This window comes from Protopterus annectens, chromosome 7.part0 (genome assembly GCF_019279795.1).
Source record: "Protopterus annectens isolate FY-2018-M chromosome 7.part0, PAN1.0, whole genome shotgun sequence".
NCBI classification, from domain to species: Eukaryota; Metazoa; Chordata; order Ceratodontiformes; family Protopteridae; genus Protopterus; species Protopterus annectens.
Window position 1 is genome coordinate 105,313,058 of NC_056739.1, and position 21,322 is coordinate 105,334,379.

At 43.4% G+C, this 21,322-nt stretch overlaps 1 protein-coding gene across 3 annotated transcripts in view; it reads right to left on the reverse strand.

Annotated features, from left to right (window-relative positions):
* BRPF3 (bromodomain and PHD finger containing 3) overlaps window positions 1-21,322 on the reverse strand; it is a 1,617,494-nt gene that overhangs the window by 927,549 nt on the left and 668,623 nt on the right. For 2 of the 3 annotated variants that reach the window (XM_044076533.1, XM_044076535.1), the window contains one exon: window positions 20,454-20,720. The exons of the other annotated variant lie outside the window; for it this stretch is intronic. In XM_044076533.1, the coding sequence (XP_043932468.1) occupies window positions 20,454-20,720 (267 nt within the window). The remainder of the gene's footprint in view (window positions 1-20,453; window positions 20,721-21,322) is intronic. 3 annotated transcript variants of the gene reach the window in all.

The window sequence follows — 21,322 nt, forward strand, 5'->3', positions numbered from 1 at the left end:
AAATGTAACTACTTATCTCAACATAGAGCTCAAGCTGCAGAAGACATGTCTACTCATGATTTGCAGCATTACTGATGATCTTCCAATAGCAGGGGTTCCTGGGAGGGGAGGAGCTCAGGCTCAGGAGCTGTTGCTTACTCTGCCGGTTCGGATCTGAGGTCAGATCCAAGACCCATTCATGATCAATAATGACACAGATAGCATCAGATCATTCTTCTTATGCTTTCACTCTTCTGCTCCATAAACGTTTCATCAACCAGATACAAATGACATAAAAACTTGTGTTATTTTTCATTGTCTTCAATTTAAAAACAAAGCATGAATATTCTAGAAATGAAAGCAGTGTATGTACGTCAGGTTCATCTTCCTCTGCCTTTAGAACTTGAGGTTGGCAGGATTTAGGCAGCTTGTCGTCTAAAAATGCCACCTAGCTTCTTTTCCTTCGACTTTGTCTGGAAATCACAGTTAGGTCAAGAAAGGCAGAGCACAAAAGAAGGAAGCAAAAGCTCTCTGAAGTAACTTCTTAACCCATACAAAAAAGGTGGCTGACAGAGGAAGGTGGATTTATCCCTTAAAACTTTCTGATGTCATAGCACTGTTCCATCTTCCTCTAGGGTAGAGGCTTAAGCAAAATTTGCTATGTGGATCACTGCAAAGACTTTCTCAAAAGCTAGCATCTTCAAGAAGGTTATCTGACTGACAAACGTCTCAAGGAATACAGAAGTTAACAATAATAGTCATTCAAAAATATGATAAGACAGGATTAGCAGACCCCAAGTCCAAGGATCAAGATGCAATTCAAATTATATTAACTGCCAGCAAGACAGTAGTATGGTTATCATAGATGATGACTAGGAAATATAAATTAATTAACGCTGACAATGCTGAATGCATTGTGATATCAAGTATGCCTGTAGTGCTTGCTGTGTGAAAAGTATTTTTCTATTCAAGTCATCAGCACCTGAAATGCAGATGACATACAGTGCTTTTGTTTTGTTGTACCTTAACTGTGGTGATGACTCTGAAGTTTTTAGTAGCATGATTAGATATCAGAAAACTTCAGCTGAGAAAGAAATACAAAAAGCTGCTCGTCTTGCTCAGCTAAATAATTTTGCACATTTAATTATCGTTGTAACTCACAACGTAGGCAACTGTGATCTAGCCTGCCCGCAGTCAGAAAGTAGAATTTAATTAGCTAACCACCAACAGGTAGCACTGAGTTAAGGAAAAACATGTGCCCTGAGAATAAAGGTATTCCATTAACTTGACTGAACAGCAATCCTGAACAGAGTGCTACAAGTAGATCCTACTCCATTCAAGACAATGAGGACAAGAAGAGTTTTTGGATAAACTGAAGACAATATGTCAGTAGCAAGATAAGAGAAAGGTACAGCTAGGTTCCACCTGCACACAGATCGTACTCATCCTACATACAGGACAGGAAGGAGGGTGTGATGTTTTGGATAACTGTAGAACATGGCAGGTCATAAGTCATAGGCAAAATTTTAGTAGGAATAGCTGCCTTCAGGATTGCGAAGGGGATCACCTATTATGTATAAAGTAGCATCCCAGAGTAAAATACATTAGAATGTGAATAAGATCAACATGTCAACAGAACAGATAAGTCCTCCAAACTAGAGAGGAAGATAAGACATTTTGGATAACTGCAAAGTCAGGCTATACGCCCACACAAAACTTAAGTAGGGAAACCTTTCCACAGGATCATAAGGGGGAGGGTCACATGTTGCATCTAAAATAGCACTCCTTGCACAACATCAATTTTAACACCTATAACAGACGTGCACACTCCTCTGTAAAGCAGAGGAATAGAGCAGTTGATACAGACCTAGCAAGAATAATGATCTTAACAGGTAGGCAATCAAGTCACTGGTCACAGTTTCAGTAACTACCAGAACAGAAGAGAAAAACATCAGAACAAAACTAAATTCTACACAGCTCTAACAGGCATGGATATGAAGTTCAGCTACTGGCAGTGTGGAAATGGTCACTGAAACAGGGAAAAAAATCTAAAACCACGTCCTAAGACAGCATTAGTGAGACTAATGGAAATGGACAAGTTCTCCAGCTCCAAAAGAAACAGCAATATTAGTATCTCTTCAGTGATTAATGACATTTTCTTACACTACAATAATACAATCTCAGGATGGAAAATAGGATCATTAAAATCATTCACAAAAAAAGGGGGGGGGTCAAGGAATGCCAGATTTGAATGAAAACCTCATTGGTATCAAAAAGCTTGATTCTGAAGTGTCACCTGAGCACCAAAATATGTTTATCATAAACCAGCACAAAGCTGAAAGGATTCGGATACCTACGGGTTAAGCAAAGGTGGGTTTTGTGTTAAGAGCTCGCCTCCAAAATGGCACTTGAAGAGAAAGATCTCCTCAGTGACAAGCAACTCAGCAGCTCAACATCAAATCAGCACCGAAAATAGGTATCAATAGTCTAGGCTGAGGAAACATTCAACCCTGGAGTCAAGGTCAAAACCTACGAGGGACAGATAAGGACCTTGACAATAACCTTAATGGGAACTGGAAGATTCAAGTCCTACATTTGATGATGGCACCAAACTTGAAACAGTATAGGAGGCATACATAACTGAGTTGATTTCAACAAAACTAAGACAACTGAAACTGAGGCCAGAATAGGTTGGTGAGAGGGTTCAAACAAAAAAGTCCCATTTAACTTAGAATGAGGATAAACGTATCCCTGAAGTTCCATGGCTTTACAAACACGTGTGTGTGTGTGTGTGTGTGTGTGTGTGTGTGTGTGTGTGTGTGTATATATATATATATATATATATATATATATATACACACACACACATATATATATATATATATATATATATATATATATATACACACACACATACATACACACACATATACACATATATACATATATATATATATATATATATATATATATACACATACATATATACACACACACACACACATTTATATATATATATATACATATATATATATATATATATATACATACACATATATACACATTAGTTAATATGTTGTTTATACATCCTGGCTAGGAAGTGAATTCTGCGTTTTAATAAGTGTTCAGGTTCGGTTGAGACAATACTACATAAAAATATATAAAGGGGCACAAAAACAGATAAAACAGACTATAAAGGATCAGTCTGTAACAGACAGACAAAAGACTTGGGCAGAATAAAACATAATTTTTACCATGAGGCAATCTAATAGTAATAGTAACAGTAGTAATAATGTACAGATAATGTTACAGGAAATTCACCCGAACCATAAAGAGCATGAAAAAAGAAGTTATGTACTTACCGTAACGTTCCATGTTTGTAGCCCATCTCGCCCTTCATTCTTACATATGGGTTCAGAGCCGAGGACGGCCTATTACAAAGCTCAAAGTCTCTTAGTTGGCTCGTGGCTAGGTAGATATCCCATAGTGCACTAGTACAATCCTCAGATCTTGTTTGCTGCTAAATTATAGAAAGATAGAAATAAAGTTATCCAGAAAGAACAACAATAATGAAAAGTCTCCACCCTACCAAGGTAAAACTATCCTGTCTCCAAATCCTTCCAGGACAGGGGTAGGTGGGTGGGTTCATAAGAATGAAGGTTGAGATGGACTACAAACATGGAACGTTATGGTGAGTACATAACTTCTTTATGTTCTGTAGTCCTATCTCGCCTTCATTCTTACATATAGGACAGCATTCCCTAGCACCTTATTCTTGGGTGGCTCACGGGAATATACTCCTGAGTACCGTGGAACCAAAGGAGGCTCTACCCCTTGAGGTCAGATCCAATTTGTAATGAGTAATAAATGTATGAGGGGTAGCCCAAGTTGCTGCTGCACAGATACTGTCAATTGGAACTCTGGCTTGGAAGGCAGCAGATGTGGACAGGGGTCTTGTAGAATGAGCATTACTCTTGAACGGTAGAGTCTTTCCATTGAGGAGTAAATGAAGGAAATACACCTTGAAATCCAATTAGACAGGGTCACTTTAGAGACCTATTCTAGACTCAGAAAAGGATACGAACAATTAATCTGCCTTTCTGAGTTCCTTAGTCCTGTGAAGGTAGAACCTTAACTGCCTGTGAACATCAAGCTGATGAAATTTGTATTCTGCAGTGTTGGAATGATTAGGGAAAAATACAGGTAATTCGATAGTCTGGTTCAAATTAGTCTGAGAGCAAACTTTAGGGATAAAGGAAGGATTTGTATGAAGGGAAACTCTGTCTTTGTGGAAAATCAAATAAGGAGGCTTAATCGACAGGGCTTGTAACTCTGATACTCGTCTAGCCGACGTGATAGCTACTAGAAACAAGGTCTTCCAAGACAGAAACTTCAATAGACACGAATGTGCGGGTTCAAAGGGCGGGGATGTTCGTTTGGACATGATGAAGTTTAGATCCCAAGGAGATACAGGTTCCTGAAAGGGAGGTCTCAGCAAAGTAGCGCCTTTAAGAAAGGTTTTACATAATTTGTGGGACATCAGCTTAGAATCATGTTGTCCAAAATGAAAGTTAGATATCGCTGCCAATTGGACCCTAATTGTGGCAGCAGCTGATACCTGATGGAAAAGTTCAGACAAAAATTCTAAAACCATAGGGAAGGATGCTGTCTAAGGATCTACATTTCTTTCTTTAGCCCAGCTAAGAAAACCTTCTCCATTTGCTAGTGTATAACTTCCTAGTGGAAGGTTTATGCGAAGACGTAAGGATGTGGGTCACAGCAGGTGAAAAATCATGAAGCCTGACTAGGGATGGAAGTGGAGCAGCCACGCTGTCAAGTTGAGGGTGTGGAGCCAGGGGTGAAGGGAGCCTGACATGTGTGTCAAGAGGTCTGGCACTGGGTCCAGAGTCCATGGATCATCTAATAGATGAGGCCCGAGAAAGGGGAACCAAATCTGACAAGGCCAGTAAGGAGTGATTAGAATAATTTTGCTTCCCAATAACCTTGCTTTCTGTATCACTTACTTGGATACGAGCGGAAAGGGAGGAAATGCATAAAGGAGTCCCAGGGGTCAATCGTGAACAAGTGCGTCTCTCGGTGACTCCCCCGGAGGGGGGATGAGGGAGAAGTAGAGGCTGCATTTGGAGTTGATCGGACTGGCAAAGAGATCGCAGCAAGGCTGTCCCCATTTGCTTAAGATCTGTTCCGCTATTTCCTGATTCAGAGACCACTCGTGAGGCATCAAGATTGCCCTGCTGAGCTTGTCGGCTATCACATTGGTTGTCCCCAGGATATGCGTTGCTACTAGAAAGCGTTGGGAAGATATTGCCCACTTCCAAACACGAAGAGCCTCTCGACAAAGGGGGTAAGATCTGGTTCCTCCTTGCTTGTTTAGATACCATACCACTGACATATTGTTCGATTGGATTGCTATCGTCCCTAGAGGAAGAAACTCGTGAAGTGATTGCAATGCTAGAAGCACTGCTCTCATCTCAAGGACACTGATATGCAGGTGAGCTTCATGATCTTGACATGTGCCTTGGACAGTCCTGTCTAGATAATGCCCCCCCACACCCTATCTATGAGGCATCCGTGGTCACAGTAGCAACGGGTTGGTGAGGAAGGAATGGAGTGCCTGCTGTCAGCTGGTCTGGTTGAATTCCACCAACGAAGGTCCTTTTTGCAAGACTCTGTTATGATGATATGGTGAGATCGAGGCAGTTGTTGAAAGGACCACTGGGAAGATAGAAGTCACTGGAGAACTCGCATATGTAATCTGGCTAGAGGGACTAGTGTTATGGTGGAGGCCATGGTCCCTAAGAGTTTCAGCACTGTCTTTGCCTTGACTTTCTGTACAGGAAGTAGACTGAGAATTTGTTGTCTGAGGTTTTGAATTCTGTCTGCAGGTAGACAAGCTAGCATGGCGATTGTGTCTATTTCTATGCCTATAAAAGTCACACATTGAGAGGGCGATAAGGCAGACTTTTCCCAATTTATTGTAATCCCCAGCTGGGAACAGAGCTGAATGGTGGAATCTCTGGTTTGTAGGAGTAGGTGCCTGGTGGTGGCGGTCAGGAGCCAGTCGTCTAGGTATGGAAACACTTGGAATCCTCGACGTCTCAGGTGAGCTCTCACTACTGCCATACATTTGGTGAACACCCTGGGGGCTGTGGTGAGACCACAGGGCAGAGCACGAAATTGGTAATGACTGGCTCCCAGCCGGAAGTGTAAATGACTCCTCGATGCTCTGTCCATTTTTATATGGTAGTATGCATCTTGGAGGTATATGCAACACATCCAATTGTCTTTCCCTAACAGAGGGAGTATAGACTGCAGTGTCACCATCCGGTACTTGGCCTTCTTTACTGATTCGTTTAGTTTGCTGAGGTCCAAGATGGGCCTCCAGTCCCCTGTACGTTTTGGCACTAAACAGAATCTGGGGTAAGTTCCGAATCCTATCTGGTCTGCGGGGGCGGTTTGGATGACTCTCTTTGCAAGCAACTTTTGCACTTCTACAGTTGATCCCTGTGATTTGGGTGGAACATCCGGGATCTTCTTGGGAGTGTGGGGTGGAAGAGAAAAGGGTATGGAGTAACCTCTGGTGATTATTCTTTGTACCCATTTGTCTTAGGTGATGCTTAACCAGGCGACCCCCGACTGGCTCCAGAGAAGTGCAGCCGAGCCCCACATCAGGAGCGCTGAAAGGAACGGCATCGAAAAGAATCACGGCCACCCTGGTTTTGCGGACCCCCTCTACCTCTAGGGCGATGTCGACCATTAGCTCCTCCTCCTCTGCCTCTGAAGGAGGAGTCACCCTGTGCATCCAGGAAAAATCTCTGGGACTTCTTGAACCACATCTTACCACCTCTCTGACCCTTGGGATATGGTCTAGAAGGGACAGCAAAACGTACTCCCATGGCAGAGAGTTTTCCCTTCTTGTTCGCAGCTGGTGAGTGTATCTTTTACCTTGGGTCCAAACAATGAAGAACCGTCAAAGGGGGCGTTGGTAAAGGTAGACTTGAAAGGCTCCGCAAAATTACATAAGCGCATCCAGGAGCGTCTCCTAAGGGAAACTCCTGAACCCGCTTGCCCTGCTCGCTCCGTTGGCTGCATAGGAAGTCAGCCTCATGGAGCAGTCCACGATGGAATTTAAGGTGGACAACTGGGCAGTCACCTTCTCAGGGACTCCTTCAGTAGATGTACCTTGAAGAGCATTCTCCTAACTCCTTGAGATCTCTCTGAAGCCTAGTAAAATGTGTGAGATAGTTCAGCGATCTGAGGGTAAAAGGTGCTGAAGAAAAGATACGCTTCCTATATCTATCTATCGTTCGAGACTCCTTGTTTGGCGGATGGACAGATGAAGAAATCTCCGCTAGCTCCTTCTTGGTGGCCGCCGCCACCATGGCATCTACAGGCATGCCCTTAGACAAAAACTCTTTCTCTTTTGGGGCAGAGAGAAATTTATTTGGGTCTTCTGAGGACTGGCTGCATGGCATCAGGAGTCTCCCACACCTTTCGACTAACCAGGTCTAAGAGTTTGTCAAAAGGTGGAGACACTGAAGAGGCTTGAGACCTGAAAGCCTTCAGGTACACTTGACTCCTCATCAAAAGGGGTGACAGTGGGCCAGCCGCCTCTCTGCTTTAGGATCTCTAAGATGTCTACAAAGGAGATATCATCAGAGGATGACTTGGGGGACCCTTCTCACTCCTCGAGGTCAGTGTCTGAAGTGATGGACTCATCCGGGGAGTCTACATGCTTCCTCTTGCATGTCCTCTTCCGAGGGGGCTCCTCAGAAGGGTACTCTGGGAGGTCTTGGAAGACTGGGGGCCACCCAATGGGGGCTCCTGAGGCTGCGGGTCTCTGCTGTCGAGAGAGAGAGAAGGTGCTGAGACAGAGGTCGGTGCTTGAGGGGGAAGAGTATCAGTACCGTTGTGTGGAGCTGATGAGCGAGACAGCACGCTCCTCATCATCTCAAAAGCAGATCTCTCCAGCTCTGAAGACAGCCCCGGCTCCGAAGACAGCCCCGGCTTGGAGGAAACGGAGGTAGTCCTCGTCTCCAAAGTGACCGGCTCTGAGATGGATGTAGGGTCCAAGCTCACCCTAGCTGACGCACCGAGAGGGAGACAGCACCGAAGAGGTTTGGGTCCAAGTGTCCATGTCAGGGCCAACTGGTGAGCTTCGGCTCCTAGACACCACGGATGGTGCCGAAGGTGTCGGAGCGGAACTCGGCTCAGAGACAGCCACAAGGGGAGCTGGAACCGAGGGTTGCACAACAAGCGGCACCAAAATCTCCGGCTCCGAAGGCCCGACTTGGCTCAGAGGAGGAACCACAACAGGGAGGATGGACTCAGGTGGCTCCGGAACCGACTGGGTCGGAGCAAACACCAATTTGGGCAAAGCAGATGACTTCAAGAGTCTAAGCACTACTCTCTCCATATCATCTTCTTACAGGCTCTTGGAGGATCTGGATGACAGGGTAGGTGATCTGGATCTCTGTAAAATTGGAGATCTAAGGTTGGGGAGACCGGCAAAAGATCTCTGGACCGGCTCCGATGCAATTTTTCAGTAGTTGGCTCCGAAAGGCTTGGGGCCGACACTGCAGTGTCAACATCGACAACCTCGACTGGCTCAGAGGACAGTGGAGCCGAGGAGGTAGAAGTCTTATCAAGTTTCAATTGTTTCTGAGGAGGTTCCGATACACTACTCGGCACTGGAGAATGCCTCTTGCCCGACTTGACCTTCTCTTTTCTGGATGAATGGGACTTTGATGAGGAAGAAGAGCTTACTGTCTTCCTCGAAGGAAGGCTTGAGGAGACCTTTCAAAATTAACTTGTTCTTCCGCTCCTGGAGAACTCTGGAGATAAAGGAATGGCAGAATAAACAAGTTTCCTGCAAGTGAATGGCTCCACGGCAATAAACACAATTACTGTGGCCATCTATAATTGACATAATCTGGGAGCACTTTATGAAATTTTTGAAACCCGAAGGTTTGTGGTCTTTGGACTCTTTAGACATATTTAACAGAGCTATATCAACAAGGGAAAACAAGGTCCTCTAATTTAAACGGGCCTTGCCCTAACAGGTACACAACAAGCACGAGGACTAGGTCCTCTAACTTAAACGGCCCTAGCCCTAACAAGCACACACACAGAAAACGAGAGACTAAAGAGGACTAGGTCCTCTAACTTAAGTGGGCCTAAGCCTGTTAGAAAAAAATGAAAGATAAGAGGACTAGGTCTTCTAACTTAAACGGACCTAGCTAGATAAGCTAAGTCGGAGAAAGGACCAGAAACTTCAGTAGCAGGCAAAGTCTAATATTAGGATAAGTAGCTAAAGAATCAGTACAGTGAATAATAATGAAAAAAAGTTTTGAACTTAGCCACGGCCAAGCAAGAAGCACTTCTGAAGTCGTAGACATAGCAAACAAGATCTGGGGATTGTACTAGTGCACTGTGGGATACCTACCTAGCCACAAGCCAACTAAGAGACTTTGAGCTTTGTAATAGGCCGAGTCAGAGCCAAGGATCGGCTCCGAACCCATATGTAAGAATGAAGGCGAGATAGGACTACAGAACATCTGCTCTTTAAAAAAGTGGGAAGAAGAGTTTCTTTGCTGGAATAGAAGGAAATCAAACAAAAGGGATCTTAACAGTAATCACAAAGGAGATAGGACTAAAGATAGAGAAACGAATGACAGGCAGGAAATATTTATAGCTATGAGATGTTGTTATCAGGGTATAAAAATTACACTGACTGAAGTATACATTCCACTGAAAGAAGTGAGACTAAACAGAAAGAATATTTTGGAAGACATTACAGACTTTCATCAAGGATTTATGACAGTAGCAGGAGATTGGAACACTACGGCAAATAAGGAAATGTCTCTGTAGGGCCAAGATTCCATAGAATAATGGCAGAGGGAGAATACTTGGAGAAATAATGTAAAGAAAATACAGCATAATGAAGTGGAGCACATTTTTCAGAGAAATAGGACGTCTAATCAAGATTAGACAGATGTCGTACATCAAAACAATACAGTAACATGGCATGAATCATGAAAACATATCCAGTGATAGTGTCACATAACACACTCATGCAAATTAAGCTTTGTATGCAAGTAAATTGTAGGACAGTGGCATTTTTCAGCACTCATTCTGAAAAGGATGCCATTTAATGACTGGGTAGATCTAATGTTAACTGAAATGTTATGAGATTTGAACTTAAGCAGTGAACACTTTACAAAGAACTGGCATAATTGTAAACTGAAGATTAGAAATGTGGTCGCAATGAAAGCAAATGATAATAACAGACACAGTAAGTATCTACATGACTTAAAAAGTAAGGGATTTAAAGAAGTAAAAAAGACAAGTGGAACACAAGCAAGTAAAAGAAGCTTGAATACCCAATGCAAACCCTCTCATATTCTGAATCATGACTACAAAGTGTTTATGATGAGTCTGGCAAAAAGAATGGTAAAGCAGGCATTTGAAAATATTAACAGAAGAACCTTTATGAGTCAAACGATTGCACTGGACAATAACATATTACAGTCAACAGATATGGATGCTGAAAAAGCTTTTGACAAGAGTGAGTTTGGAACTTATGAGTGAAGAGAATCCTTGAGGCATACGACTTTCCACAATCATGGATAATATCTACAGTGGAGCTCAAGCTAAGGAGAAGTGTGGCGGTGAGTTGTCCAAAGTGTTTAGCTTTCACCAGTACTCTTTTTGCTTTACATTTACAGCTATTTGCCAGGGCCATACAGCAATCAAACATAATTGGATATGAATGAAGAAATACAAAATACAAAACATTTTCAGACAATATAAAACACTAATCCAGAGCATACTATGAAAATTACATTTAATAAACTGAAATATTTTAATATCACAGCAGGATATAAAATAAAGAAAGCAAAAACAAAGGGTACAGCAATGAAGTATGCCACAGCATGTGACTGGATACAGAGCTCCCCCCTTTTGTGGGGTCACATTAGGATGAGACACTTAGGGATTTGGCTGAAACAGGACATTAAACAAGTATCTAAGGAAACTTGGGGAAAAAATTACTCATAAGACTAAGATAATATGTTATTTAAGGGCACTGATAATAAGATACAAGAGATTAAGTAGAATACATAAAGATACTTTTGGTTGAGCTGTTTTTTTTTACATAAGTCAGGCTTATATGAATCAATCTACAGATCAGACATGGAAAAATATGAAAAAGGAAATTAAAGAGTTTCTCTGGGATAAAAAAAGGGAAAATGTACAGAGGAAAAAAAAAAAAACTAATACTTAAAGGAACAGGTTGGTTTGAGGCTTCCAGATTTGGTGGCATACTATAAGGTCAAACAATTTAGATTGATACATGTGATCCAGGATATGGAATATATGCCCAAATGGATGCATGGTAGACATAGCGCCTAAAATGTTCATATTTGGGCAGATCTAGGAAATGAATATAAAATAGTCTTGTACACGTGAAAGTATAAAGGATGTGTTCATGCCAAAGGAAGTTAGACCTTAGAAAAATATACCACCACCAGTAGGTTACACTATGTACAGCAATAAGAAAGACACAGGGCAGAATGTCATGAGCGTTTGGAAAAGAAAGAATAAAAAATAAGATTCTGAGAACAGATGAGAAAAGAAGATGAGGTAATAAAACGGATAAAGCTAGAATGAACTTTTGGGTTATTGAACTCAGATTAATTTGCATATACAGATCTACCATTAGAGTTCAAGGAAGGTATGTGGATGTTAGACAGCAATTTTGATAAACCACAAATAGATTTTCTAACTGAGGTAGAACAGAAAATGCAGACTGGAAAAGCATAAATACAATATACATAGCAGTATTAGATTTCAGAAAGAAATGTAGTACAAAGGTAAAAATATCATGGAGTGAATGATTGTATATTAACAGATGACCTGTGGAGAGAATGGGTCTTAATCCCAGATAAACACAAGTGCATTCACACATACTCGTTCTCCAATGCTAGCATTTATTTTGGGAGGTATTTTCTTGCTATTCTGCAAGCTTGTTTCTGGTGTTCTGTAGACTTTTAGTACCTGCATGATGCAGGAAGGCTACAAAGACTATGTAAAGACCAGTAACGTATGACTGTTGTATGAGGGACACGAGATGTTCCCAATCAGATGACTGCAGGTGGTCAGAAAAAAGGTGCACTGTGAAACAGATATAAAGTACAGTTTTGTACCTACCATAAATGTAGATGTTCGAGTGGTTATACTGCTGCAGTCATGACACTTGGGCTATCCTGTCGTCAGGCGGTCCCGCAGTCGGCCGAATCCCAAAGTCCTGGTCCGGCGTCGGTTGTCGTCGCCTCTTCCCTGATGTCAGTGCAACAGGGGTATAAAAGAGACAGCCGATGTCATTTTCTTCAGTTTTTCTTGCCCCAGATGTCAGGTGCCCCCAACTAGGAAGGCAATACAATAGCTATGCAACAATACCTTAGTAGATAAGCAATAGTACTAGCTGTTAGCAAAGACACCATATAGACATGCATCCAATAGACTGATGTACTTGGAGTTATAACTAACACCCTGGTATGTAGAGGGGGTGGTGGGAGGGTAACCTGGACTGCAGCAGTATAACCACTCGAACATCTACATTTATGGTAGGTACAAAACTATACTATGTTCATCGTGCTATACTGCTGCAGTCATCACACTTGGGTAGAATCCCAAAGCTATGGAAGGGTGGCTGGTACTAAACTGGGTTAGGTGATGCTAGGATGCCATGCAGAACTGCAGTGGCAAAACCAGCTCTGGTTTTTGAGTATAATGGAAGGTGGTAGTGCTTGGTAAAGGTGTGCACTGAACTCCAAGTAGCTGCCTCCAGAATGTCCTTGGTTGGAACCCCTCTGAGAAAGGCTGCTGAGGTTGCAGTAGCCCTGGTAAAATGGGATCTAATATTGACAGGCACTGCCTTCCCATGGTGCGAGTAGCAAAAGCGGATACAATGTGCTATCCATTTGGAGATGGTCTGTTTTGAAATAGCCTTTCCTTGTGAACCTGCAGCATATGATACTAAGAGTTGGTCAGTTTTTCTGAAGATCTTTGTCTTATCTAAATAATAACATAGCTGTCTGTGAATGTCCAAAGAGTGAAGGAGCCTTTCTCCTTTATTCTGTGGGTTAGGATAAAAGGTGGGTAAATGAATGGTCAGATTCAAAGCCACACTGGATACTACCTTGGGCATGAAGGTAGGGTTAGTTCGTAAAGAGACTCTGTCCTGATGGAAAATGATGAAAGGTTCCACTGCCATAAGTACCTGTAGTTCTGAGACCCTGCGTGCTGAGGTAATAGCCAGTAACAAGGCTGTTTTCCAAGACAAGTATTGTAGTTCTGCTGAGAATGCTGGTTCGAAAGGAGGTAGTGTTAACTTTTCTAAAACGAAGTTCAGGTCCCAAGTTGGTGTTGGTGGTTTTCTGGGGGGGGTCTTATATTCTTAGCCCCTCTGAGAAACTGCCTAAGTAAAGGGTGTGAGAAAATTGGGGGATCCGTATTATATTGAGCTGAAATGGCTGAAGCATGGATCTTAATGGAGGAGAAGGAAAGGCCTTTGTGTAGCATCCCAGTTAGGTATTGCAGTATGTGAGGAATGTTTGGTATCCAAGGGTTTTGACCTTTAGCCTGGTGCCATGCACAAAATCTTTTCCATTTGTCTGAGTAAGTCTTCCTGGTGCTGGGCCTCCTGGCCTCCATAATTACATTCAGGACGTCCTTTGAGAGAAGTGTTGATTGATGATTTAAAGAATTCTCCATGCAGCTAAATTTAAAGTTCTGAGCTGGCTGTGACGGGTTTGATAGTTTTTCTGAGTCAACAGTAGTGGGAATTGAGGCAAGATCCATGGAGGGCTGTGAGTCAAGTTCCTTAGTAATGGGTACCACTGCTGGCGTGGCCAGTCCGGAGCAATGAGGATCATTTGTGGTGTCTCTGATCTGACCTTCAATAATACCTTGGTCAATAGAGGTAGTGGAGGGAAGGCATAGGCTGTCAGTATTGTCCAACTAAATGACCGAGCATCCACTTTCCAGGCTAGGGAGTGATAAGTCCTTGTGCAGAATTTTTGTAATTGGCAATTGTTGGGGGAGGCAAATAGATCTATGTCTGGACATCCCCATCTTTGAGTTATCATTGAAAATACTTGTGGGTGTAGTCTCCACTCGTAAGGGTCTGCCATATTTCTGCTTAATTAGTCTGCCAATATGTTTTCCTTTCCTGGCAGGAATTGTGCTTGTAGATGTACTTGGTAGGTCAATGCTGTGTTCCATAAGGTCATAGCCTGTCTGCATAAAGGGAAGGAGTGTGTTCCTCCCTGTTTGTTTATGTACCACATAACTGTGGTGTTGTCTGTCCTTATTAGAAGTTGTCCTGGATGCAAGAGGTCCTTGAAGGCTGTCAGTGCATTTTGCACAGCTAGCATCTCCTTTTGGTTGATGTGAAGATGCATTTGTTTTGCAGACCATTTGCCCTGTATGCACTGACCTGCCATGTGTGCTCCCCAGGCGTAGTCTGAAGAATCTGTTGTCATGGTTTGGTTTGCTGGAGGCAAGACAAAAGGAAGACCCTTGTTTGTTTGACATGCTTGAGCCCACCATAGGAACTCTTTTTGAAGGCAGGGAATGATAGGTATATTTGTTTCGAGGCTGTGCCTGTGTTGAGACCATACACTTTTCAGGTACCATTGTAATTTTCTCATATGCAGCTTTGCATATGGGATTAGTTGAATGCATGATGCCATGAACCCCAATGCCTGCAGGATTTTTCCTTGCAGTGAGCTGGGTAAAAGTTGCTATCTTTTTGAAGTATTGAGTCAATTGTTTTTGTTTGTCTGGCGTGAGGTAAGCCATCTGGGCCGTTGTATTTAAGCTGGCACCCAGGAATGTTATCTGTTGCGAGGGTATTAGTTTTGACTTCTTTTGTTTACTGTTTACCCTAGGCAACTGAGCAGCTGTGTTACAAAAGCCAGATGCTGTAATAGAATGTCCTTGCTGTCCGCTTGGATCAGGCAGTCGTCCAGATATGGATAAATTTGTATTCCTCGTTGTCTGCAATATGCAATTACTGATGCCAGGCATTTCGTAAATACTCTGGGCGCAGTAGATAAGCCAAAGGGCAATGCAGAGATTTGATAATGCGTTGTACCTGCCAGAAATCTGAGGTATCTTCTGCAATCTTGTCTGATAGGGACATGCAGGTATGCCTCTTTGAGGTCCAACGTTACCAGCCAAGACTCCTTGCCCAGCATGGGAAGGAGCTGCTGTAGTGTGAGCATTTTGAATTTGGGTACCTCCAGGTATGTGTTCAGAATTGAGAGGTCTAAGATGGGCCTCCAGGCTTTGTTCTTTCTTGGGACTAGAAACAGTCTTGAGTAAAAACCTTGACGTTGCTCCTTTGTAGGTACCTTTTGAATTGCTTTCATATCCATGAGAGCTGAAATTTGTGTTTGAGCCTCTGCCCATTGGTTTGGAGGCAGATTTGGCATGCCTCTCATCCGTGGTAAAGTGTGGAAATGAAATCTGTAGCCTCGGGTAATAATGTCCAGAATCCATTTGTCCTTTGTTATGATGTGCCAATTTTGTGGAAATAGAGCCAGTTTTCCTCCCAAAGGTGCTGCCAGGGTAATTTTGCTTGGCAGGCGAAGAGGGAAGTCATTGTGTTTGTTTCCTGAAGGGTTGAGATCTTTCGTCTCCACCTCTTTTGAGTTGTTGTATGCCATTGTCTAGGCCTGAAAGAACCTTGTGGCTGGCCTCTGCCCCTTGGGCTCCTGTACCTACCTCTTTGGGGTCTGTCTGATGCAGGAAAGGACCAGTTTTTTGATGGCCAGTTTCTGCTGAAACGAGGAGGTTGTACCTGTAAAAAATCTTTAACTGTTTGCATAGATTTTGCCTTTTCTTCCATTTTCTTTAAAACTTCCTTTGCTTTGACACCAAATAACACATCTTTCTGCAATGGGGCATCCAATAACTTTGCTTTGACATGTTCTGGTAAGGCTTGTTCTTTAAGCCAAGCATGCCTACGTATGACAGACCCTGTGACAGCTGCTCTACATGAGGCTTCCAATGAATCAAAACCACACTGTAAGGTATGTTTTCCCACCTGTTCTGCTGCATGCAGCAAATCCTGCATCTCTTTCAAATCTAGTTGATCTGTCTGAGGGATCAGCTTCTGCTTTAACTGTGTAATCAAATACTGTTGGTATTTTAGCATGTGGAATTGGCAGTTTAATGCCCTCATGGCCAAAGTGGCAGACGTATACACTTTCTTTCCCCATCTTTCTAATGCTCTGGAATCTCTTTCAGAAGGAAGTGGATTCTTAGCAGTAGAGGCTTTAACCCCTTTGGGACCCTGGGAAATGGTCTTGGCGTCTGCATTAAGGCTTTTGTATAGAAACTTATGAGTATCAGGAACTCGGTAGTATCTGTCTGGTTTAGCTGGTGCTGGAGGTAAGGAATCTGGGTTTAAACTGGATTCAGAGAAAACATCATCCAAAATGTCTAAAACTGGAGGAATTGCCAGGGGTCTATGCTGTGGAAGAAGAAGAAACTCACGGAGTCTTTTCTTGGAGTCAGAGTAATCTTGGCCTTCCCAGTGGAAGTGTTCCCTCATGGTGTGTAAAGTTTCCCCAAAAGAGTAGTCTTCAGGGGGGGAGACAGAAGGAATGGACTCTTCAGCATCTGAGTCTCCATAAGGAGGGACGGAGTAATCCTGGTCGTCAGAGTTGCCTGAGGAAATGGATGCTTGGTCAGAGGAAGGATAATCTTCCTCCAGTCTAGGCCTTTTGTCAGGTGGGGGTTGGGATCCCCTGATAAGGGTAATTAAATCCTCAGCCATCTTAAGCATCTGTTTTTTAGGCATAGGAGCCTGTGGGGGGGGTGTGTGGCCCCGGTTTTCTAACTTTCAAGGGGGCTTTGAGCTTAGCATAAGGCTTGGCAGAGACTGTTGTCGGTTTGAAAACACCTTCTGAGACCGAAGGCCTATCCAAAGTTTCCGGATCCCCGTCGGGGCTGGCGTCCGAGGAGTGAGGTGGAACCGGATCCTGAGGCCCAACTGCTTCGGTTTGGGATGCCGTCAGAAATTCTGAATCAGCGGTAGTCAGGGGCTGCGAAGGTGCCTCGCTGAAAACTAGAGAACCGACGTCAGGCCTTGCTGAGGCCTCTGTATCTGGTCTTGGCCTTGGCTGCCGGTCCTTATCTTTGCATTTTTTAATCATTGCTGATGTCAGTTGCTCCGACAGCATGCTATAGTTAAATTTTCTGCCAAAATAATGCTGGGCGAATTCTGCCCGACGCTTAATTGTATGTTTGTTGAACCTAGCACAAAACCGACAACCAGAGACGTCTTGGTCTGGGCGTAGGCAAGGAATACAATAAGAATGAAAATCCTTATGAGGTATTTGCTTCCCACAAGAAATACAATCATTAACTTTGTCTGACATCGGTCTGAGGCAAGAAAAGTTTCCCCAACGGGGTACTTAGCTTTAGAGAAGACTTCGGGCTGAAACTCGATTCGAAAATTTCAGGAGCTGGCCGACCGGCACTTGCGAACTGCTTCTGCTTCGGGCACCGCGCGGCAAGAAAGACTGAAGAAAATGGCGTCGGCTGTCTCTTTTATACCCCTGTCGCACTGACGTCAGGGAAGAGGCGACGACAACCGACGCCGGACCAGGACTTTGGGATTCGGCCGACTGCGGGACCTCCTGACGACAGGATAGCCCAAGTGTGATGACTGCAGCAGTATAGCACGATGAATATCCTTATTTGTCAGCACCTAATGCAACAGCCTCTCAAAGGAAGATCTTGTGTTATAAAAAATATTCACTCTGGGTTATCTAGACATTTTCTTCATACAAACCTAACTATTTATAAATTAACACGCTCACACGTATTATGTACATTTGGCGCACAGTTTTAGCCTGAAAGTAGCTTATCCATCACAGGACAGGGATTTTTATGTCATGCCTACATCTAGAGTTCTGAAAGAAAAGTGGGATGTCAGAAATCTGGGGAGTGGATGGGATGACACATACAGACATTTGCATGTAATTCTACATGTGTGTGTGTGTGTGTGTGTGTGTGTGCGTGTATATATACAGATATAGATATATATTTATATGTATGATGGAGAGGGTCTGCTAATACCAACGGTCTCTTCCAGTTTTTTTTTTTTTGCTCATATCATACTACCCACACACTCACCAAATCTCTCTTCCTTGCGGCCTGTACAGCTGATAGTGAGGCATACCCTGAAAATGTCCCTACTTTGGGCGAGTCCCATGTCTCCAAATGGGAACAGCTTCATAGCTATTAATAGGCTAGGATGCTCCAATTCTCAGAAAAGAAGTGGGCATGAGATGTACAGTCATTAGCTGTACTGAACTGGGGTGAGCATACCCCTTAGGTTCATAGGTAAACACTAGGCTATCAGTCTGTAGAGTATTACAAGCCTAGCCAATAACCAGAGTTCAGAATCAAACCCTCGTATCTTTTAGGTAAAGACTTTAATCATTATGCTAAATCTCCCCCATACGTTAAAGCTAAAATTATGCACTTTACACAGTACTGTGGGTATGCAGTTTAGCTTTTCCACAAGGTTCAGTTTGCAGAGTTCGACTCAGCTAATATACAAGCATGGCTGGCAACTTTTGTTCATAAGCAAGTACTAAGGAAGCTCCTCTTGCTGGCAAATTTAAGCCTAGCCCATTCACCTTCAAAGTTGAGAATCCAGCCTTGCACTCTGTGTCTGTGAGGTAAACACTTTGACCTTTATACCAACCACCAACCCCCCCTCACTAAACTTGCTTGACAAAGTGACAAGGTGTGGTTAAAAAAAGTACTGCAATAGAGTCAATCCCAACAGAGTCCCAGTCCACAGGACGTACAGTCAATCATTCTTCCCTTTTGGCTGTCAGATTCCACCAGCACTCAGACTAGGCATGCTCTAAGCGCACCTCTCACCTACTCACCTTCCTCAAGAGGCGAACAGGCAGCTTTCCCTGTACACTGGTTTCTTCAGCACTCAGGTGTCATGTTAGGTGTGCGAGTCAAAGTCAAGGCTTCAGCCATATACATCACATGGCCAACTAGGTCTGCACCAATTCATGTCACTACAAGTCAGCCACTTTTGAAGCATGAATGGTCAATGATTCACCATCACTAAAGCTCTCTATATAAAATCTCTGTTATAATCTCATACTTGCCAGGCATAAAGGTCATCTAAACAAAACCTGACACAAATAGAGCAATACCAGGAGTATTTGGTGTGACAACAGTAATGGGAAGAAAGCTCCTAGACAGCAAAGAATAATGACAGCACCATCAAAGAGGCTACTGCAAATGAGGAGGAGAAGGAGATTGTAAAAAGGAAGCAAAAATACACAACTAAAAAAGCAAATACTAAGGATATGTTCCCGTTTCTTATTTGGAGACTACTACAAATCACAATGACTTTCAACCATTCTGTAACACCCACTGTGAGAAGCTACTGCCTGCTTGGTGCTGCACTGTTTGTAATAATTAAATGTATAATAAACTACTTATGAAATGATCGAATCAAAGAACCAGTGAGACCTCCTCCCAAATTGCTGCATAATTATAACATATCCCCAAGCACTTCCACAACATGAAGAACACATTAGGCATCACTACTTGAAAACTTACAGACATGTGCTGCCAGCTGATGACAGTGGTTATTATAAGACATCTGTAGAGCAGTGTTCCTGCTATAATGAAACATCAAGTACAGTTATATACTGGATTGAGTCCTCTTGCAGTTTGAACATAATGTGAGAGGAAGAAGACTACAAATAAAATCACTCAGGTGATGGAGAATGACGGACCTTCACCAACCAACAGTTACTGAAGCTAGTGGCACATGACAGGTACCTACAGGGAGACTGCAAATGCACCAAGGACATTCTCTCCATCCAAGAGATACTGAAGCTATAATAATGCAGAAGCAATGATTATGGGGAAGCCACCAAATGCTCCAAGTTCAGCCTCTCCAAACCAGTTTCATCAAGGCTGTTAGTGCAGGAGCACTGGTTAAACTGGTGCTCACACCCTCTCCAACCAAGGGTCACTGAGGCTAGTGGTACAGAAGTCCTGGCTACCATAGGTGTTCCTGCATACTGTAGTCCCAGCCTCTCTCTATTAAGCACGAGTTAAAGCAGGTTAATAACAAAGGATCACCAGCTGTGGCGAAATACACAGACACTACAGTCTCAGACCCAGCCTCTCCCTGCAGTGGCAGCAGTTGGCGACAGTGCAGAGCGCTGCCTGTGGCTTCAGAGACTTACTCCAGTCCTGTCCACTCTCAGGCTACTGCTGCTAATGGTGTAGGAGCATTGGCTGTGCCAGAGTCTCCCAGCATGACTGTGTATGTAGAAGTATAACAGCGCTGGCTCTGTAACAGAAGATGCATGATGATTGCTCCTTACCCAGTTCTGTACTGTTGTCCTGCTTGTCTTGCTCTGCTTCGTGCTGGCAGGGCTGCCCACACACATCCCCATTATGGAGAAGCTTCTGCTGCTGCCGGCCCAATGTTTGCCGGATGATGTTGATCTCCCGCCGCAGCAGGCGGATCCTCCTGGTCCTAGCGCCACTGGACCGCATTGTGCTCACCATGTCCAGCTTGTCCAGCAGCTCCTTCAGTTGTGCGTCCAGTGAGAGGTGGGCCCTATTCTCGGGGAGCAGCAAGTTATCCACTGTATCAGCAGTCAAAATATAACAACAGAACTGTTAGAAACCTGCACGCTCACATGCACCGCAAGAAAGCTTTCTACATAAAATAAATAAGCAAACATAAACGAATGGCATGACAGACTGCAAGCAGCTTCCTAAATATAAATGAAATGCCTGCAACACAAAAGCAGCACACTTACATATTCATAAGATATACTTACACTATTAATTTATTTAATTTAAGCTTGGAACATACAGCTGCTGTTCTAGTGGGCACAATTACCATGCTGCCATTTATCCCAGCATCCATCCTTATGCCTAAAAAATAATCACACATCCCCACTAGCTCTATGTCATAAGCTGTTCCACTTCATACGGGGTTTGCACTGTCTGATCATTAAAGTGACATAAAAACAGCGCCTTTGCTGTCTCTCATCTGCACCTCAGTCAAGCAAAGCATTCCAAAGCTGCCACTGTACATCCCATACCAACCAGTGCAGCAAAGCAGTTCATATGAAACAGTGCACACCTGCCCTCCCAACACTGCTTGATCTAACTTAACTTAGCACCAGGCAAGACATACAACCTACGTGCAGCTCAAAGCAACTTTACAGTACATCAGACA